The sequence below is a fragment of the Haliotis rubra genome, unplaced genomic scaffold (assembly GCF_003918875.1).
Source record: "Haliotis rubra isolate DU_JTF1 unplaced genomic scaffold, ASM391887v1 Scf804, whole genome shotgun sequence".
In the NCBI taxonomy this organism is placed as follows: Eukaryota; Metazoa; Mollusca; class Gastropoda; order Lepetellida; family Haliotidae; genus Haliotis; species Haliotis rubra.
Window position 1 is genome coordinate 295,497 of NW_025767529.1, and position 17,427 is coordinate 312,923.

At 40.0% G+C, this 17,427-nt stretch overlaps 1 protein-coding gene across 1 annotated transcript; it reads right to left on the reverse strand.

Annotated features, from left to right (window-relative positions):
- Positions 1–1,238: 1,238 nt before the first annotated feature.
- On the reverse strand, positions 1,239–17,155 carry LOC124261709 (proteoglycan 4-like). Its single transcript, XM_046696054.1, has 4 exons — positions 17,063–17,155; positions 11,759–12,274; positions 2,007–2,170; positions 1,239–1,527 (listed from the first exon to the last, which is right to left on the reverse strand). Exons 1-4 carry the CDS (start codon positions 17,153–17,155, stop codon positions 1,239–1,241), a joined length of 1,062 nt encoding a protein of 353 aa, XP_046552010.1.
- Positions 17,156–17,427: the final 272 nt, after the last annotated feature.

The following is a 17,427-nucleotide window of genomic DNA, read 5'->3' on the forward strand; positions in this document are numbered from 1 at the left end:
TATCTACTGAAACGTCAAATAATAAGGAAGTCGTCATAATTGAAGTTGTATTTTTTCTTCTATTACTCAACAACTTTTAAAATTGTAGCTGGTGCGGTGGGGTAGCCTAGTGGTTGATGCGTTGGCTCGTCACGCCGAAGACCCGGGTTCGAATCCCCACATGGGTACAATGTGTGAAGCCCATTTCTGGTGTTCCCCGCCGTGATGTTGCTGGAATATTGGTAAAAGCAGCGTAAAACCAAACTCAGACAGTCAGTAAAATGACAGCTAAAAGCACCATCAATCCAGCATGTGAAATGAGAACTTGTTACTGCTATGTGCAGGGGTTCAATTGTTTTTTTTTTAAAGACTTTCAGAAAGTTACTTGTCCTGACTAATTTTCCACTTGCCCTGATTAATATGACATATTCATTATGATGTTATTATGAAAGCATAAATCACAGTGGTATTTGATGTAAATGTTAAGTGGAATTTATATTTCCGCTTACCATCGCCCACTTGACATTATATGTTGACACACTCCCCTATCAACGAATGTTTACGTGCGTATGTACATGCTTGTGTTACCAGTAATAACTGACTCACAGGATATAAGTCATATAATCTCAACTACGTCGACCAATATTAGCTATAATGTTTCAGCACGGCTGTGCAATTTGTATCAGTGTTTGTCTTGCGGAAGGCTGCCGGCTGTGATGAACTTTATTCTAAATTTGCCTGAAATTGGGTAGTGAAAGATTAAATTGTTTGAAATTTTGTAACTACTATTTTCGATTAACCAAATTGTATGCATGAGCGTGGCAGGAGTATCTTGTTTTGTTTCACGTGCTTGGGTAGGTGCTCAGGCGTGTGCCACCTCGTTATCCGCCAACAACCAACCACGCTTTTACCTCACTCACTCACTATTTCCCCGCCAATAGCGACCCACACCTCGTTTCCCGCCAACAGCCAATCACGCTTTTACCTCACTCACTCACTATTTTCTGGCCAATAGCGACCCACACCTCGTTTCCCGCCAACAACCAACCACACTTTTACCTCACTCACTCTTCCCGTCAAGAGCAGCAGACACTTCGTTTCCCGCCAACAACCGACTTCACCGCGTCCTCCACAACATTGTTAAAGGGTATTTCTGTCATGGTTATAACTGTATTTGCGATAAGGTTTAACATATTTTAGCATATTGATTGAGACTTGCTGTATCACGGTTACTAGGTGAGGTTTAACGTCACTCAACGTCAATAACCAGTATGCCTCCCGTGAGCATCGATAACTGCTTGGCATCTCCTGCCCATGGAAGCGATGAGATGACGAATCACATTCTGTGTAATGGAAGTCCACTCAGCCTGCAAAGCTGCTGCAAGCTGAGGTAGAGTCTGCGGTTGAGGTTGTCGCCGTCGCAGACGTCGGTCCAACTCGTCCCAAAGATGTTCAATGGGATTTAAATCTGGTGATTTGGAGGGCCAGGGAAGAACGATGATGTTGTGGTTTCTCAAGAAGGCAGTGGTGAGGACGGTCGTTGTCCTGCTGAAAAAGGTCCTTGACATTCACCATGATGTGTTGCATATGGGGCTTAAGAATCTTGTCAACGTATCGTTGAGCCGTAAGATTCCCTCGAATGTGCACAAGGTCTGTTCTGGCATTGTAGGCGAATCAGCCCACATCATGACATTATCACCACCATATCTGTCAACTTCCTGCACACAGTTTGCTGCAAAACGTTCACCTCGCCGACGGTAAACACGGGTCCTTCCATCCTGCCTACGAAGCATAAAACGTGATTCATCGCTGAACCAAACTTGCCTCCACCGTAGATGAGGCCATACCCGATGTGTTCGAGACCACTGCAGCCGTGCTTGACGATGTTGCTGGGTGAGGATGACGCCTCTGACCAGACGTAGAGGTTGGATTCCTGACATCTCGTAGACGGTTGCGTACGGTCTGATCGGAAATCCTACGCAGCCCTGGTATGGTTGAGGCAGTAGACGTCTCAGTGGTGGTCCTACCCCGAAGGTGACGTAACCGGATGTAGCGATCTTGGGTGGACATTCACAGCTCTGGCAACATCTGATCGAGATTCACTTGCTTCCAAGCGACCAATGGCGTTGTTGCGTTGTGCTTCATTCAGTCTGGGCATGACTGTATTGCGTGTCGGTGGTTTTACACTAAGCTATGGAAACCGAAAACCGGTCACCTTTATAGGGATTTTGCTTATGTTGCACGTGCAGAACGTGAAGATCTCTCAAACAAATTTATTGGACACGAATGGGTTTTGGCGAAAAAGTCAATGTTTTCACAGTGGTCAACTTTTATTGTCGTTCTTTTCTAACAATCAGTGCCTCAACACGTGTAAAATCATATACTGTGAGCTTGTAACGTTATTACATATATTTCTCTTTAAAATTTAAAAAAAATACCCCTTTTGCGTTTCTTTTTTTTATAAACCTATGACTTGTTTTAGTCACAATATTGCTGAACTATTACCGATGAGACTATAAATATTAATTCACTCGGGGGATATTGCGCGATATTACAACTTGATTGAGGGTAAAATTTTACACATATTATTACTCCAAGTTATACCTTCATCTGCATTGCTACTACTGCCTTGTCGCCGCGCATGACTTGCCTCAAAATCAGATAAAATTTGCTTCATTTCAGGATGTACGAAATGTGAAAAATAATGAAAAAACCCAATGATCATTTTTTAGCATACATCCAAGGAAACTATCATTTTATAAACAACCTAAAGATGAAAATAATATACTTATTTCCTGACAAATTATAGCTTTGTAAGTGATACTGCTATTGCCTTGGCGCTTGACAGACTGTTTACAGCCCGGCTGACCTCGAAATAGTGAATGTCTGACTCATTTGATGATTTAATGAGTGCAGAATAACAGACACACATTAATCACTCTTTGTATATTGCAGAATAACAGACACACATTAATCACTCTTTGTATATTGCAGAATAACAGACACACATTAATCACTCTTTGTATATTGCAGAATAACAGACACACATTAATCACTCTTTGTATATTGCAGAATAACAGACACACATTAATCACTCTTTGTATATTGCAGAATAACAGACACACATTAATCACTCTTTGTATATTGCAGAATAACAGACACACATTAATCACTCTTTGTATATTGCAGAATAACAGACACAATAACAGACACACATTAAATCACTCTTTGTATATTGCAGAATAACAGACACACATTAATCACTCTTTGTATATTGCAGAATAACAGACACACATTAATCACTCTTTGTATATTGCAGAATAACAGACACACATTAATCACTCTTTGTATATTGCAGAATAACAGACACACATTAATCACTCTTTGTATACATTAATCACTCTTTGTATATTGCAGAATAACAGACACACATTAATCACTCTTTGTATATTGCAGAATAACAGACACACATTAATCACTCTTTGTATATTGCAGAATAACAGACACACATTAATCACTCTTTGTATATTGCAGAATAACAGACACACATTAATCACTCTTTGTATATTGCAGAATAACAGACACACATTAATCACTCTTTGTATATTGCAGAATAACAGACATACATTAATCACTCTTTGTATATTGCAGAATAACAGACACACATTAATCACTCTTTGTATATTGCAGAATAACAGACACACATTAATCACTCTTTGTATATTGCAGAATAACAGACACACATTAATCACTCTTTGTATATTGCAGAATAACAGACACATTAATCACTCTTTGTATATTGCAGAATCACTCACATTATCACTCTTTTGCAGAATAACAGACACACATTAATCACTCTTTGTATATTGCAGAATAACAGACACACATTAATCACTCTTAATCACTTTGTATATTGCAGAATAACAGACACACATTAATCACTCTTTGTATATTGCAGAATAACAGACACACATTAATCACTCTTGTATATTGCAGAATTGCAGACACACATTAATCACTCTTTGTATATTGCAGAATAACAGACACACATTAATCACTCTTTGTATATTGCAGAATAACAGACACACATTAATCACTCTTTGTATATTGCAGAATAACAGACACACATTAATCACTCTTTGTATATTGCAGAATAACAGACACACATTAATCACTCTTTGTATATTGCAGAATAACAGACACACATTAATCACTCTTTGTATATTAATCACACATTAATCACTCTTTGTATATTGCAGAATAACAGACACACATTAATCACTCTTTGTATATTGCAGAATAACAGACACACATTAATCACTCTTTGTATATTGCAGAATAACAGACACACATTAATCACTCTTTGTATATTGCAGAATAACAGACACACATTAATCACTCTTTGTATATTGCAGAATAACAGACACACATTAATCACTCTTTGTATATTGCAGAATAACAGACACACATTAATCACTCTTTGTATATTGCAGAATAACAGACACACATTAATCACTCTTTGTATATTGCAGAATAACAGACACACATTAATCACTCTTTGTATATTGCAGAATAACAGACACACATTAATCACTCTTTGTATATTGCAGAATAACAGACACACATTAATCACTCTTTGTATATTGCAGAATAACATTAATTAATCACTCTTTGTATATTGCAGAATAACAGACACACATTAATCACTCTTTGTATATTGCAGAATAACAGACACACATTAATCACTCTTTGTATATTGCAGAATAACAGACACACATTAATCACTCTTTGTATATTGCAGAATAACAGACACACATTAATCACACTTTGTATATTGCAGAATAACAGACACACATTAATATAGGTCAAAGCCGACAAAGAGTGATTAAACAGCAGAACCATTCTAAAACCTTCATTTTTACAGACTCTCTGTCCTGCCTTCAAGCACAAAATGTCACTTCGAGTCACCCTATCATCCTAGACACTTTAGAACTTTACAACGATATTTCAACTGGCCAATGTGACATCGCTCTCTGCTTGTTACTGGGTCACGTCGGCATAGCAGATAACACAAAAGCCGATGCTGCAGCTAAGGTAGCTCTTTACAAACCTTTACCCTCAAAACTGATCCCGTAGTGATTTTAAGCCCACTATCAAACGTTTTACTCCAGACCTCATGCAAAGAAGGTTGGACACCCAGGTAGGAAAACATAAACTTCACAAATTGAAACCACAAATCGGTTATACCTACCTACTTGGGTTGTCAATCAAGAAGTGATGAGGTAATTTTACAATGATGTCGTATTGGCCACAGTCGGTTTACCCATGATTATCTGCCGAAAACGGAGGCTGATGGACCTCCTATGTGTACATGTGTCACTTGTGACGAAGTGTTCACCATCAAGCATATTCTGCTTGTCAGTGTGGACTTTTCAACAGCGAGGGGCTCCCATTATGAACCAAGGAATTAGAAAGATCTGTTTTCCCGCGTCAGAGGGCATATAAATCATACTATGTAATGTGAATGACGGATTGCTTTTTTTTTAATTTGCTGTTATGATATACTAGTATTCGGTAAATAACAATGAAAGGGGTATATATTGTTTTCAAGAAGTCCATTTTTACTTTGTACTTAAAATGTGGGTGAATGCAGGCTTGGTATCGTCGCTCTATGGCTGGAATAATGCCGTTGTGACTTAAAACCCAACTCAACTCAGGTACATAAAACTGTCCATACTTTGTATTTCTTGTGACAAGCCAGTTTACCAGAAAACAGATATAACACGGTGTAATACAAAGCACGATGATACATCACCAGCTGCACTGATGAATTAATATACGTTGAAGTTGAAGTAGGAATATTTATGGAAAACTCACTCACTCCAAGACTGCTGAGCTTGTCAGTTTCACTATACAATTCCTTGGGCTGACAAGAAAACAGCCTTGTCTTTAACCAACACCCTGAAGCACATTAGAATTGTGTTGTTCCTTCATGTATTGGTAAATAATACGGAAGTTGATTGTAACTATGAAAAAACGGTCTCTGAAGCATTCTAAAGCCGGGGCCGGGGCGGGGCGGGGCGGTGGGGTAGCCTAATGGTTAAAGCGTTGGCTCGTCACGCCGAAGACCCGGGTTTGAATCCCCACATGGGCACAATGTGTGAAACCCATTTGTGGTGTCCCCCGCCGTGATGTTGCTGGAATATTGCTAAAAGCGGCGTAAAACCACACTCAGTCAGTCAGTCAGTATTTGAGCCATATCGTGGCGAGGAATAGACATCAATCACAAATATATATTGTATACATTCTTATCTGACTTACACATCCTAAAACCACAGTTGCTAATGCGGAATACAATCAATTTAATGAGGATATTTTTCTTCCCATTGAATCTGAAAGTAAAGCACAGTTATAATACATATGAGTAAGGTCATTATACAGAGCAGATGCAAATTATTCCGTGATAATATGTTACACACTACCACAACATTTTACAATACTGCCACTGAATTGTTGCCACTTGTGCCGGTGACTCATATATAGATTTATATAGAGAGATATAGATTCTTAACCCACTTCATCGGAACATTTCCGACAGGCCAAAACATCACTTGACGTGAAACGTATTTTCCATGCTATCGTCAGTAGGTTGGTTTGTTGTTTAACGCCACACTCAGCAATATTACAGCTGTATGGCAGCAGTCTGGACCAGACAATCCAGTGATCAACAGCATGAGCATCGATCTATATATCGATAAAGAAATGGTGACAACCCAAAATTACATACTCATGGTTCAGTGTTGGTTACAGCAGAGTTCATAGAATAGTACACTTACAAAGTAGGTGAATGAGGGTGTGTGCGTGTCTGTCTGTCTGTCCGTCTGTAGCTGTTTGTACCAGCCCTGACCAGTGACCAGACACTGAAATACCAATCTTCCCGAGGCAAGGGCGGCCCTGGCCTATAAAAAAGTCTTGCGAATACCGGAATCTCAAGAAACCAGTGAATAGCACAATTGCTGACAGCTGAACAGATGGTGAAAATCCAGCTAGGGTCCATGCAGAGCAATTTAAGTAACTCCCCATCGTCCTTAGTATGGTGATCTGTTGTCGATGATTTGCAGCCAGTTATATATTGCATTGTCTATAGTTTTATATTCACATGAAAGTATTTACATCTGTATTTGTGATATTGTTTGTAATGTAGTTCACAACAGGTGATAATATTCTCGATTTATGTGTCATGAATATATATCTTGGGCTTTTTAAGTCACTGTATGACTGAAATACATGATACATTGTATGACCAGAAATTATTGAGAATTTCAGGAATATGTTTAATTGGATTTCTAGTATAAACAACCTTGACCAGCTATCAAGCGCTTGGTTTCATTCCAGAGAGACAACTCCGTTAATCCTTTTTCATTAGTTTGTGAAGAGTTATCCCCCTTTGTTTACTTGCTCACAGACGACATTTTCAGTGATCCTCAGTATGGATGATTTACGTACATACATACAAACATGTGTATAGAGCCGATATCCAGTACAACTGCTCAAAGGCGCTTTGTGTTCCCTCGATCATTGGATGTCCATCACAACGGCACATCGTATTTTCAATCTCAACTCCCTGGGGATCATACAACTCTTGCTGCCTACTAGGTGCACCGAGTTAATGTGGCTTTCCCATCCTTACGAGGTACCCATTCACAGCTGGGTGGACTGGGACACATAGTCACAGTACTTTGTCCAAATTTACTGCACGTTGATATACCCACAACTAGGTGTTTGCACGTATTTATGTGGCCACCATCTGGTCATCAACCAACAGATTCGTGGGTTCTTTTAAGTGCACAGGGCTGTGTACTGTACACTAGGGGTTGTAACATCACTGAAAGAGTCTGCACACAAAGTTGACTCCAAGGTTTTTTACACCCGGTCACAGGTGGGTTCGATCCCGGCACCTCCAAGCTCGCTGGATTACTAGCCTGACGCCTTAGACAGCTCGCCCACCTCGCCCACCATTTAGAGAAGAGGAAGTTGATTTTAGAGTATTATATCAAGGACATCAGATCAGTTAAAGTGATTTCAAGAAGAACAGGCATCCCTTTGTCCACTGTTTATCGTGTTTTGAAAAATATTGCAAATGGATATGGCATTGAGCACCAGGGAGGCGCAGGTAGGCCCAGAAAATTGACTGTCGGTGACAGGAGGCGGCTTGGTATTCTTGTTTCTAAAAACAAACGAAGGAGTTTAGAAACCTTAAGGCTGGATATGATTGATAGAGGAACTGTGGCTGTCTGTAAGGAGAGCTGAGCTGCATGCAATGGGTTGGCAGAAACGTCGAGGAATTCCATCACCGATCATGAAACCTGAACAAAAGGAGCGAAGGTTAGAAATGGTGCTTACAGCATAGAAATTTTAACTGGGACAATGTGATTTTCTCAGATGAAAGTTCTGTGTGGCTGTTTCCTAATACACTGGAATTCTAGACCAAACACACTGAAAAACCTTTGTATCAGAGCCCAAAGTACAGTCCGAAATTTAACGTGTGGGGTGGCATATCATTGTTAAGGGCAACGCCCCTGTGTGCATTTGAAGGGAATATGAACAGTGAGCGGTACACAGATATTCTCGAAGGACATTTACTTTCATCTGCTCACGTGTTCTATGAACAATTGTGGATTTTCCAGCAGGACAACTACCCAAAACATCGTTCAAAGCCTTCACAGGTCTGGTTTCGGACCCAAAATATGACATTATTAGATTGGCCAAGCTATAGCTCTGACCTAAATCCAATAGAAAATGTTTGGGGACTTATGAAGGAAAGTGTCAATAAGAAAATTCTAACAAATATTGCTGGAATGAAAGAAGAGTTGGTCTTATATTGGGACAGCATGGACCACGACTTTCTAACTTCTTTGATCAGTAGTATGCCCCGCCGCATTGAAGCCTGCATTGCTGCCCATGGTGACTTGACAACATACTAACTGTTCACTGTCTTTGAATTTGGAGTTATGTTCTGCTAATATTCACATACGTGATTAATGAGTGAATATTTTTTTAAAAATTACAATCTTAAATTCTCAATAATTTCTGGTTGTACTGTATATCTTCTATCACTTACTCCTTGCCGGGGTGAAGCCGTTGTTTACACAGTTTATATCCAGGTAACATGTTGATCTTCAGCAACCCTTGCTTGTCGTGAGAGCCGACTAGTTGGATCGGGTGGTCAGGCTAGCTGACTTAGTTGGCATCGTAACTAATAGCATAGATCGATGCGCCTTATTTATATCACTGGATTGTCTTGTCCAGAGTCGATTAATTACAGATTGCGGCTATATAGCTTCAATACCGCCGAGTGCAACGTTCAACAAAACAAAACAAAACACGGTTGCTGTTTAACGGCACACTCCATTCATATGAGAGTGGTTACTAAATAACCGAGAATGGACCAAACAATCCATTGATTTAAAATTAAAAAAACAACAACTCATTTTGCCGCCTCTTAGGACAAGCATAATGCCTCTGATGCTTGGTTGCTGAGGGCCAGTTCTAGGACGGATCTCCAGGGGTTCTCAAACATTGTATACGGACTAACAATATTTATGTTTAATCTAATGAATAACACTGCAGTATGTTACTAAACTCCATTTTAATCCATCCAATCCTGCCTTTAACACCGTTTTTTAAATCCACTTGATCAGACTTTGCTGTGATAAGAAATTCAACTGCACCACTTGGGATCCTAATCTAGCATCATATAACAGATACAAATATGAATTTGTCTGCAATTGCTGAATTCAATTTGCCGGAAGTGCGACCGTGACAGTGAATACATTTAGTTAAGATTTGAAGTCACATCAGCAAGTATTTCAGCCATAACGCGAATGAAACCAGTTGTCCGCTCATAATACACAAAGTTAACTTATAAAAACCTGTCAATGAAGACAGTGAAAAGAAAACATCACTCAGGTAGAAATAAATCTAGTATGTATATCCAAAATCTTTAGTCTGATGTCAATTTGGAAACTGACAATTAACCAAACTGAAAAAGGTTGCCAACAAGCCCTTGTTCTATCTACAATAATTGCTGGAACTATAGCGATGGATCAAATATTGGAGAAAGGATGTCAAGAACATATTTTCAGATAGCTTATCGTGTGCCTGCCGACACTCAGTAAGCGTGAAATTGGCTATCCGTTTATTGCAGAAATTATGAAATGACTTTTGAATCTGTGGCTTCTACTGACATCCTGTCTTGTTGGCTACCCAGTGACTTTGGAATTACGGGAAAGTTTCTGCAGCTAAATCAGCTCTTGCGTGAGTGAGGTATCAATAGGAATTAATTTTAATGATACGGACAATACAATAGAAAAACGGACTGGAGATGGCCAGCAACTGAAGGTAGATGACCCAGCCTGGGACCACGGGGACTATCTTTATTGACGGTAACTGGATTTAATATGAATGTTTTAAGTTGTTGAGTCACGATATCGCCGACGTGACTGTAAATCATAACTCACTCGTCGTGTCGTGTATCGCCTGTCTGACTTCAGAAATCCACATGGGTGTCACAAACCACCACACATGTGTACAGTCTGTCCAAGTTTTATAACCTGGTTAGTGCCGCTTCAACCTCGGATTGTTGTCCACCGTAAGTCGGAGCGACGATAGTGCACGGGCTGCAGGAAATTCACGTAGTTGAAACTGACACGGCACACTTCGAGACAAAGCTGGAGGGCAGAATATTTGCTCTGTACAACACATTCTCTATGGATAACACAACCAGTCGGAGAAATGAAAAAAGTACACACGCATGTCCCCCTTACTCCATCAGTAATAGGGAAGAAGGGGTAGCATAGTGGTTAACGCGTGATATGATTTGAGTAGAGTGACATCATCAGAAGGATATATTTTTCAGTATGTTAAGATACAATTAAAGAAACATGTTAAAACTAATCTTTATCACATGAGGAATATATATTCAGGTGATATGATTTGAGTAGAGTGAAATGTAAGGGGAAATACGGGCTGATGTCTTTCCAATAACAAAATACTTGGTTGTATAGGCTACAGGCTACCAACCTTGTCACTCTGCCTGACCAACCTAGCCATTAAGCTACCCCTGTTCTTTCCGGTTTGTTGATAGAGAACATAATCACATAGCTCTAACTTTTATAAATTTATCTTGCGTGTTTGTTGTTTGGCGACACTTACACATTCTACCCATACAAGAGCCGTCTGTAAATAGCGAATCTTGATCATACAATCCAGTGATCGACACCATGATAATCGATCTGCTGAATTTACATTCAGTTCATGAGTCTTATGACCACCATATCCGTTGTGATGCCTTTAGACAACCATGGGCTGATGGGCATCATTATTCTTACCAGGAAGCGAATGGGTCCAAGAAGTTTCAACATTAGCATATAGAAAAGTTATTATTCCCGTTGTTCAAAAACATCTGCCACCTGAGAGTTGTAAGCTACAACGTTGTTGTTGTTGTTGTTGTTGTTGTTTAACGCCGCACTCGGTAATTTTTCACTACGTGACTGGTTTGTAAATAATCGAGCCTGGATCAGAAAACCCAGTGATCAACTGCAAAATCCAGTGATTAACTGCATGAGCATCGATCTAATGAATCAGGCGGCGGTCCGGGCAGTGATTATCTGGTTCAGACTGTGCTACACAGGCTTTCAATGTGGGATCAAACATTGGTACTATACTAATACCGTCAGCCACAATGAGCCGTGCCCGATATATATTACACGCCACGTACAGGCGTGGTAGGGGCAGGTTGTGCAGGCGTGGTAAGAAGGGGAGAGAGAGGGGAGGGGACAGACGTGGGGAGGGGCAGGCGTGGGAGGGGGACAGGCGTTGGAGGGGGACATGCGTGGTAGGAGAAAGGTTGTGCAGGCGTGGTAGGGGCAGGTTGTGCAGGCCTGGTAGGAGGGACAGGCGTCGTAGAGGGGGACAGGCGTGGTAGGGGGACAGGCGTGGTAGGGGCAGGTTGTGCAGGAGTGGTAGGGGCAGGTTGTGCAGGCCTAGGAGAGGCAGGGAGGAGGGACAGGCGTCGTAGGGGGACAGGCGTGGGAGGGGGACAGGCGTGGTAGGGGGACAGGCGTGGTAGGGGCAGGTTGCGCAGGTCTGGTAGGAGGGACAGGCGTCCTAGGGGGGACAGGCGTGGTAGGGGGGACAGGCCTGGTAGGGGGGACAGGCGTGGTAGGGGCAGGTTGTACAGTGACAGCGGCGGATCACATTCAGCCGGCCATTCACTGCACTCGTCAAGGGCAACCTTGTGCACAGGGAAAGATATATTTACAAATTTACACACGTTTTACAGTCAATAAACCAAATATATCCAGGACAGCCAACACAAGTCTATCGTATAAAGTAAGTCTGAATTACTACAGCTCTGAATAGAAAATGTCTTGGCTCAAGATAATTATACAACTGTTGGTTTTCAGTAAGATATATTTCATTCTGAGACTGCCTTCTCTTGTTGCCTCAAATACATTTTATGAAACATTAATTAAGTTAAATGCAAGCCTGGAGTTTGTGATTTTGTAAACTGCCGCATCTCATGACATTTTGTAATAGAGCTTCACAACACCCGAGGCTATGGGTTTATACAATAACTTTAACAAAACCATATCTGACCAACAAATGGGTGGGGACAACTTAGATATTGTTTCCGTAAATGCTCGAAATATAAGAACAGATATTGTCTGAGAAATTCATGTGCGTATGTTCTTCCCGCTATAATCATACGTTCTTTAAATATGAAAAAGTTAAAGTGAGTGAGTTAGTTAAAGTTTAAAGTCACATCGGCAATATTTCAGCAATATCATGACTAAAACTAGTTCCAAATTGACAATACATACACATGATATATAAAACCCCGTCAACGAAGGGCAGTAAATTTTCCAGATTATCACAAAATGAGTTAAAACTAGCTAGCGCATATCTTTAAAAGCAGAAAACTATTTCTGGACAATACAATGTACAAATGGGCTATAGATCGCCAACAACTGAAGGTAGATCACCATACCAGGGACCATGGGGACTTACAGTGCCTTTGCTATCTACATGGACCTTAGCTGGAGTTACACCATCCCTTCAGCGACTAGCGATTGTAGTCAAATCTAGCCATAATGTAAAATTACAAAAATACTACGTTACAAAAATGTGGTAAGGTAGGTATCAATATACCTTGAATGATTTGGGACTTACGTACCCCCACAGGACAATTATTTTACAATGCGTCAACCCCCTGTGAGGATACAGCCACTTACAATCTAAGTTGTTAATTTAAACTACCCATGATAAAATACTATACAAAACATATCAATCATAATTTATCAAGTAATTCTATTTCTTTTAAAATTCAATAATTACATGATAATTAACATTATAAAAATAGATCCTTCAATGTTTTGACATTAATATAGGTATAGTCTTGTTTAGCGACAATATGGCTGGACTACTGCTGAGTCATACTACAGGTAATATACAAAGAAGGATTAGTTGATAATATTCTATGCAGGATCCTAGTATTTTACGCATGAATGAAAGGTTTTTTACTTTTAGTTAGGTTTTATATTATCGAGAAGACTAGTCACTATAGTTACAAGCCCATCAATAAATTGAATACCCTGTGATTGATGTATCACAATGTTTGATGATAATTTAATTATTTATGTTAGTTTGAAATATATGTATCATTAACAGTTTATCTGTTCAGTGCTTGAAATATCTTGTAAATGTGTAAATGGAGTATATGTTTTCTGGCATAGAATCAGTCTCTCCTGTTACTAAATTTAGAAGTAATTCTCTGTAGCTTGTTCATGTTGTTTTTTTCTTTTGTTTCATTGTCTCTGTCACCAAAGGTATTCAAATCAAATGCTCAGTTCCTGACTTTGTGATACCCTGGTTCCAGAGACTTTTTCTCCTCCAGGGTGGAAGGCAGATATATAAATGTAAATTGAAACCCTTAATTTCAAAGCCACACACGTCTTCGCAGTGTCCAGCAATTAAAATCTGACAGAGGCCGTCAACTGTTTGTCAGGGAAACTGAAGTGCACGTGCTGCACAAAATCCACCTGGTTTTGAAATTGACACGACACACAACAGGACGGCAGAAGCATTGGTCCAAATCTGTTCACTCAAGTAGTTTTACTATATGGCAGCATGCCAGGGGAAAGAGAAAAACATTTGCCTGACCCCTACACTCTCCCAGTAATAGGAACTTTAGAAAGCACCTCTTCCACCCTACCCCAGCAACGCGCCTGTATACTCAGTTGTCTGACCATGCTTTTAAATGACCAAATCTTATTTATATGGATTTGGTAAATTCTTTTGAACTACCGAGATGAGGCGATACCAAACATTAAAAGTAGGGTCAAATATGTGTCAAAAAATTCAAAATTCTTAGGATTATATTGTAAAAACCCATCAAGTCCAGCCCCACCTTAAGTCTGCCCCCAAACCCAAACTTACGGCCGCAAATTAAAACACCAGGTGAAACCACAAACCATACAGAAGTCGGTGGCTTAAATAATTTGAAAAGATTATAAGTATGCATGGACCAGACAATCCAATGATTGACATTACAATTAACCCACAACATATAGCGGGTTATCAAACTTGAGACTACCACAATCTCAAAACTCATACACGCCTTGATTTGGCCTTATCTTATACAAGATACAGAATGAGAAAGAAGACATTTATTCTCTTATTGTGTCCCACATTGTAACAATGTACACGTGAACAGTTAAAAGCGTGGTGAATAGAGGTATATTACAATGTCCGGCCAGTTGGCCTATGAGACACATGGGTTGATAAAATAACTGCACATATAAAATATAAAGCAGCCCATTAACGGATTATTACCAATGCATGGTGCATGTAGAGTACTGACATTATCACCGTGGGCCGGGTAGTGTTGTTTACATGCCGCCAGTAGGCGTGGCAAGGTACAGACTGTTAAACTGGGAGTGACAATGTCACGTGTATGTCATGCCCCAGACAGGCTTCTAGTGTGGAGACAATGTCACGTCTATGTCATGCACCAGACAGGTTTCTAGTGTGGAGACAATGTCACGCCTATGTCATGCACCAGACAGGCTTCTCGTGTAGTGACAATGTCACGCCTATGTCATGCACCAGACAGGCTTCTCGTGTAGTGACAATGTCACGCCTATGTCATGCACCAGACAGGCTTCTAGTGTAGTGACAATGTCACGCCTATGTCATGCACCAGACAGGCTTCTAGTGTAGTGACAATGTGACGCCTATGTCATGCACCAGACAGGCTTCTAGTGTGAAGACAATGTCACGCCTATGTCATGCACCAGACAGGCTTCTAGTGTAGTGACAATGTCAATGTCTTTGTCATGCACCAGACAGGCTTCTCGCGTGAAGACAATGTCACGCCTATGTCATGCACCAGACAGGCTTCTCGTGTAGTGACAATGTCACGCCTATGTCATGCACCAGACAGGTTTCTAGTGTAGTGACAATGTCACGCCTATGTCATGCACCAGACAGGTTTCCAGTGAAGTAACAGGTCTGGAAACTGTAGACAACTACATATGTGTATATATCATGATATATACTGATTGTTATTATTTATGTTGTGGTTTTTATTTGGGAGGTGGGGTAGCCTAGTTTTTTAAGCGTTCGCTCGTCACGCCAAAGACCCGGGTTGGATTTCCCACATGGGTACAATGTGTGAAGCGCATTTCTGGTTTCCCCGCAGTGATATTGCTGAAATATTGTTGAAACTAAACTTACTTGCTGTTCACGATGTAAACATATATCTCACACACTTCAGTCAGCTCATGATGTACACTTGAAGTCACCTAATAACATCATAGGCGAAGTTGTTCACACCCAAATGACCACACACCAAAGTGTGTCACAATGACGCCAAAACATATATATCAAGTACAACTCAAGCAAGTATATAACATTTGTCAAGTCTAGATTTTACTGCACTGAATCGACATATCTCGGCTCATTTTAATTATATATAATATTGAGAATTTAACAACTGTTGTTTTCTGAAAGATACTTACATTACAGAGATGTTAGTGTCTAGACCAAATAGAGCGACAGGATATCGAATACCCAAGGAAAAGTATCAATACGTGATAGGTAAGACGCCTTATGAATAACAACTACTTTATATTTCGATTGAGATGCTAATACTGTTGTCAAGGAAAATATCATGTCAAGCAAGACGTCACTGCTAATCTAATATCATGTCAAGCAAGACGGCACTGCTAATCTAATATCATGTCAAGCAAGACGTCATCACTGCTAATCTTATATCATGTCAAGCAAGACGGCACTGCTAATCTAATATCATGTGGCTCCGTAGCATGTCTGGAGCACATGTTGTACATATATGATAGGGGACTGTAAATACATCATATAACATTAAGATAAAATAAACTTGTAAAGTTGTTTCATACATAAAACTCAGTTATTGGGATGAATGGTACATATTTCATCTTGCATATCGTTTCTGCAATATATCCGAGACGACAGCACAATATTAACTACTAAAAAGAAACATGCCAACAATTACTTCATCTTTTGGGGCATTCAGAGCAAAATGTTGACATGGCAAAACCCTCGCGAGACACTTAAAATGTATGTCTATTTCCCATGTGCTCTGATCTGTCAATCATATGGCTAATTTACGGTATAGATACTTACAGAACTGCTGCCAAACATTTACTGCATTATTTACGGTAATGATTAAGACGGTTTTACGTAGACTTTACGGTATAGATACTGGCAGCATGTTAAGGTCTCACAGTGTACGTTCCACCTCGTTTGCCGCCAACACCACTTTTCCCTCACTCACTCACTCTTTTCCCGCCAACAACTGACCACACAGAGTCTCCCACAACGTGGTTGAAGATTATTCCTGCCATAATTATCTCTGTATTTGTGGTCACATTGAACATGTTTTAGCATAGTCAGTGAAACATGATTTTGTTTGTTTTATTGTGTAAAACCGCACTTGGCAAGAAGCCAGCTCTATGGAGGGCTACACACGTTTTCGTACTGTGGCACTGAACTGTTTCCATATTTGAATCTCTGTGTCTTTCTGTCTTCGCCGGTCATCTATAGTCCGTTTCCTTATTGCATTGTCCTGCATTATGGTATAATTTTAAAGTTACATGCTAGTTTTCAATATCTATATGTGATAATCTAGTCGTTTTACTGCCCTCTGTCGATTGTATCACGTAACTATATGTACGATCAATGTATGACTTGTGTTATTGACAATGTGGCTGAATTATCGCTGATGTGACTTACACTCGTACCTCACTAGGTCGTAAATATTGCCTGTAAGAAAATAAATCTTAACTAACTCACTCGGGGCATATTATAACTATCCAGAAGACAAAAATAATACTCTTATCACTG

Excerpts from the sequence above, each read along its gene's own strand:
- LOC124261709 (XM_046696054.1), bottom strand. The coding sequence starts at position 17,155 with ATGCAGGACAATGCAATAAGGAAACGGACTATAGATGACCGGCGAAGA. Across the intron at positions 12,275-17,062 it reads GGAAACAGTTCAGTGCCACA|GTTGCCCTTGACGAGTGCAG; the intron begins GTACGAAAACGT and ends CCTGTGCACAAG. Across the intron at positions 1,528-2,006 it reads CCGGTTACGTCACCTTCGGG|CAGGACAACGACCGTCCTCA; the intron begins GTAGGACCACCA and ends GACCTTTTTCAG.